Source organism: Ailuropoda melanoleuca, unplaced genomic scaffold (assembly GCF_002007445.2).
Source record: "Ailuropoda melanoleuca isolate Jingjing unplaced genomic scaffold, ASM200744v2 unplaced-scaffold11266, whole genome shotgun sequence".
Lineage (NCBI taxonomy): Eukaryota > Metazoa > Chordata > Mammalia > Carnivora > Ursidae > Ailuropoda > Ailuropoda melanoleuca.
Genome location: NW_023179689.1, coordinates 1 through 3,286, shown reverse-complemented (window position 1 = coordinate 3,286; position 3,286 = coordinate 1). Strand labels below are relative to the sequence as shown.

Here is a 3,286-nt window from a genome sequence, read left to right as displayed (position 1 = left end):
GGCGGGGAGGATGGGTGTGGTACTTTTAGAGCCTTTACTTGGTGCCTGTTCTGGGCAGCGATGGGGATGGACATCAGGACACCAAGGACAACTGCCCACAGCTGCCGAATAGCTCCCAGCTGGACTCAGACAACGATGGGCTTGGAGATGAGTGTGATGGGGACGATGACAACGACGGGGTCCCAGACTACGTGCCTCCCGGGCCTGATAACTGTCGCCTGGTACCCAATCCCAATCAGAAGGACTCAGACGGTGAGGCTGGGGCCCCACAGAGGATTGCACTGGTGGGGGCCCTGCCCAGGGCGAGGTGGCAGGTGCTGCTGGGGAGAAGCCAGGAAGACAAGGCCCGATGGGTAGTGGTGCTGTCTAGAGGCCACGGCCAGGCCTTCCTGAGCGCCTGGCCTCGCTCTGCCCAGGCAATGGTGTTGGTGACGTGTGTGAGGATGACTTTGACAATGACGCGGTGCTCGACCCCCTGGATGTGTGCCCCGAGAGCGCGGAGGTGACCCTCACGGATTTCCGGGCCTATCAGACTGTCGTCTTGGACCCTGAGGGCGATGCTCAGATTGATCCAAACTGGGTCGTGCTCAACCAGGTACTAGGGCAGTGGGCTGGGCAGGTGCTGTTAGACCAGTCACCAGGTGGAGCCCAGGTGGGGCGGCGTACCCGGAACAGGGCTTTCTTCTTTACTGCACACCACCAGGGCATGGAAATCGTTCAGACCATGAACAGTGACCCCGGCCTGGCAGTTGGTATGTACGGGGCACCCAGTTAGGTCGTCTCTACGTGGAGGAATCCTGCAGGGGCAGAGGGTGGTGGCCACGCTGGCTACACATACCGCAGGCATCCCTTCCCGCCCCTCGCCCACCGTGGTCCCCTGACCTTGATCCCACCTGCCCCCAGGATATACAGCCTTCAACGGCGTGGACTTTGAAGGCACCTTCCATGTGAACACAGTGACCGATGATGACTACGCAGGCTTTCTGTTCAGCTATCAGGATAGTGGCCGTTTCTACGTGGTCATGTGGAAGCAGACCGAGCAGACCTACTGGCAGGCCACACCCTTCCGAGCTGTTGCTCAGCCCGGGCTACAGCTCAAGGTCTGCAGCCGCCCAGAGCCCCCAGTCCAGGGCCCTTCCCCAAAGCCTCCTTGAGCTGGCCCCAGGGCTTCCCCCACTGCCTGAGTGGAAACCCTCTTTCTCAGACATCTGGCCTGGAGGTTGGCTCCCCAGGACTCCAGAATGTTCTCGTGACCACCTTGACTTCCTTTCCCACCTGCACTTACCAACCTTTGTCTGGGTCCTGTGGTTGACCAGCTGTCTTTGCCAATGCCCTCCAGGCAGTTACGTCAGTGTCTGGCCCAGGAGAGCACCTCCGGAACGCCCTGTGGCATACTGGCCACACCCCTGATCAGGTACGACTGCTATGGACTGACCCACGAAACGTGGGCTGGCGCGACAAGACCTCCTACCGCTGGCAGCTGCTGCACCGGCCTCAAGTTGGCTACATTCGGTGAGGGGAGGGGCTGAGCCCTCCTGACGGACCACGGCAGGGCTTGGCTTCCCCTTTAGCTGGGACTCACCCGTGGCTGCCCCTCTCCTCTACTCCGCTCCTCCGACGCGCGTCTCTCTCTCTCTCCTCTCACCACAGATGTACCCCCTCAGCCCTGCTCTCCCCCTTCTCAGGCAGCCTGGGCCCCGGTGCTATCCAGGACTTATAGGCCATGTTGGGCGAGGCCTTCCTTGTCCGAGCTTCGTTGTCCCCTCTGTAAAGTGCGGGCACCTTTGGGAGCCTCTAAACCACAGGCCAGCCCATCACATCCCGCCCCTTCAGTGGTATATCCCAGAAGCCGCCCCATCACAGCATCTGACCCGGAAAGGGTCGTCATTTGCAGAAGAGTAAACCGAGGCCCAGACTGCTCACTTCTTAGTAGCAGAGCTAAGACTTCTCAGTTCAGTGCTGTGTGCACTCCTGTGCGTTTCCTAGTTGGTGGGGATGACAGGGAAGGGAGGGGAAATGGCAAGAACCCAGGGTCCAGGGACTTGGGTTGGTTCCCTTTAAGGTGCCTGGGGCTGCAGGGTGCCAGGGCAGGGGATGAGGGAGGGTGGACTAGAGCCTGGGAAGCGGGTGACTTCACCCCCCAGCCCATTGTGCTCATTGTCATGGCAACCCAATCCTCGCTTGGAATGCGGCTGGTGCTTTGAGATGCAAAGGGGGCGGACAAAGAGGCAGGGGCCCCAGGCCTGAGAAAAGCACCCCGTCCCTCCCCTTTCCTTCCTCCCTCTCCCTCCTTCCGTTCTCTCTCTGGCCCGGTGAGCAAAAGGGGGGTTGGGGATGAGCAGGGGCCTGGGCTTGATGGCCCAGTGCCCACTGGCATCCTAGCACCCATGGACACCGCTATCCTGGACAGGGTGAAGCTCTATGAGGGTCCTCAGCTAGTGGCGGATTCTGGGGTGGTCATTGACACAGCCATGCGAGGAGGGCGTCTTGGTGTCTTCTGCTTCTCCCAGGAAAACATCATTTGGTCCAATCTCCAATATCGATGCAACGGTGAAGCTTCAGACCGAGATCAGCCTGACCTTCCATGTGCCCTCGTGGGGGAGCCCTGTCTCCTGACCTCAATCATTTCTCCTTCCTCAGACACAGTGCCCGAGGACTTTGAGCCATTCCGGAGGCAGCTGCTCCAGGGAAGACTGTGAAGAGGCAGCCACCAGATTCAGAATCCTGATTTTAGACCCTTTAGCCTTGGTGTCCATCCTGGAGACCCTGGGGTCTAATCTACAGCCACTCGGCCAAACACAGACCGTCCTCTGGCACCCACAGGAGTTCAGCCCCAGAGGGGTAGTGACCCCCACTGTTCAGGAGTTGGGAAGTTTTCAAGGGATCTTTTTCTCAGGCACTAACCCCAGGAAAGATAACAGCACATTGCCATAAAGTTCCAGTGGTTTTCTAAGCTAGTGCGTGTTGCTTATTTTAGGGATTTTCCGGGATAGTGTGGGGAGCAGGAAGGGACCTGAGGGGGTGAGGAAGGGGGCTGGTAGGATGAAAGTTGGAGATCTACGGAAGGGAGATCTACGGAAGTTTGGCTGAGTGTGGGGCCGGGTGGAGGAAAGAAGTTGCTGGACTGGGGTAGGTGAAGGATAAGGGGCTGGCCCCAAGATGGCTAAAGTCCTCCCAGCCCCACTTACTCACGGTGGCAGCGGCGACACTCCAGTCTATCTGAGGTCGTCTGGATCGAGAGCCAGGAAGGCTGGAGCTGGCCCGCTCGGGGCGAGGGGGAGGCCGG

General features: G+C 59.5%; 1 protein-coding gene across 1 annotated transcript; it reads left to right on the top strand.

The window, feature by feature from the left end:
* Positions 1-38: 38 nt before the first annotated feature.
* Positions 39-2,840, top strand: LOC117797690 (thrombospondin-3-like; the record flags this gene model as incomplete). The annotated part of the gene is made up of 7 exons (XM_034650112.1): positions 39-252; positions 417-595; positions 704-752; positions 904-1,100; positions 1,340-1,512; positions 2,411-2,550; positions 2,641-2,840. Coding segments are annotated over 7 exons (1,011 nt in total), but the record flags the coding sequence as incomplete, so codon positions are not given.
* Between the last annotated feature and the right edge of the window lie 446 nt (positions 2,841-3,286).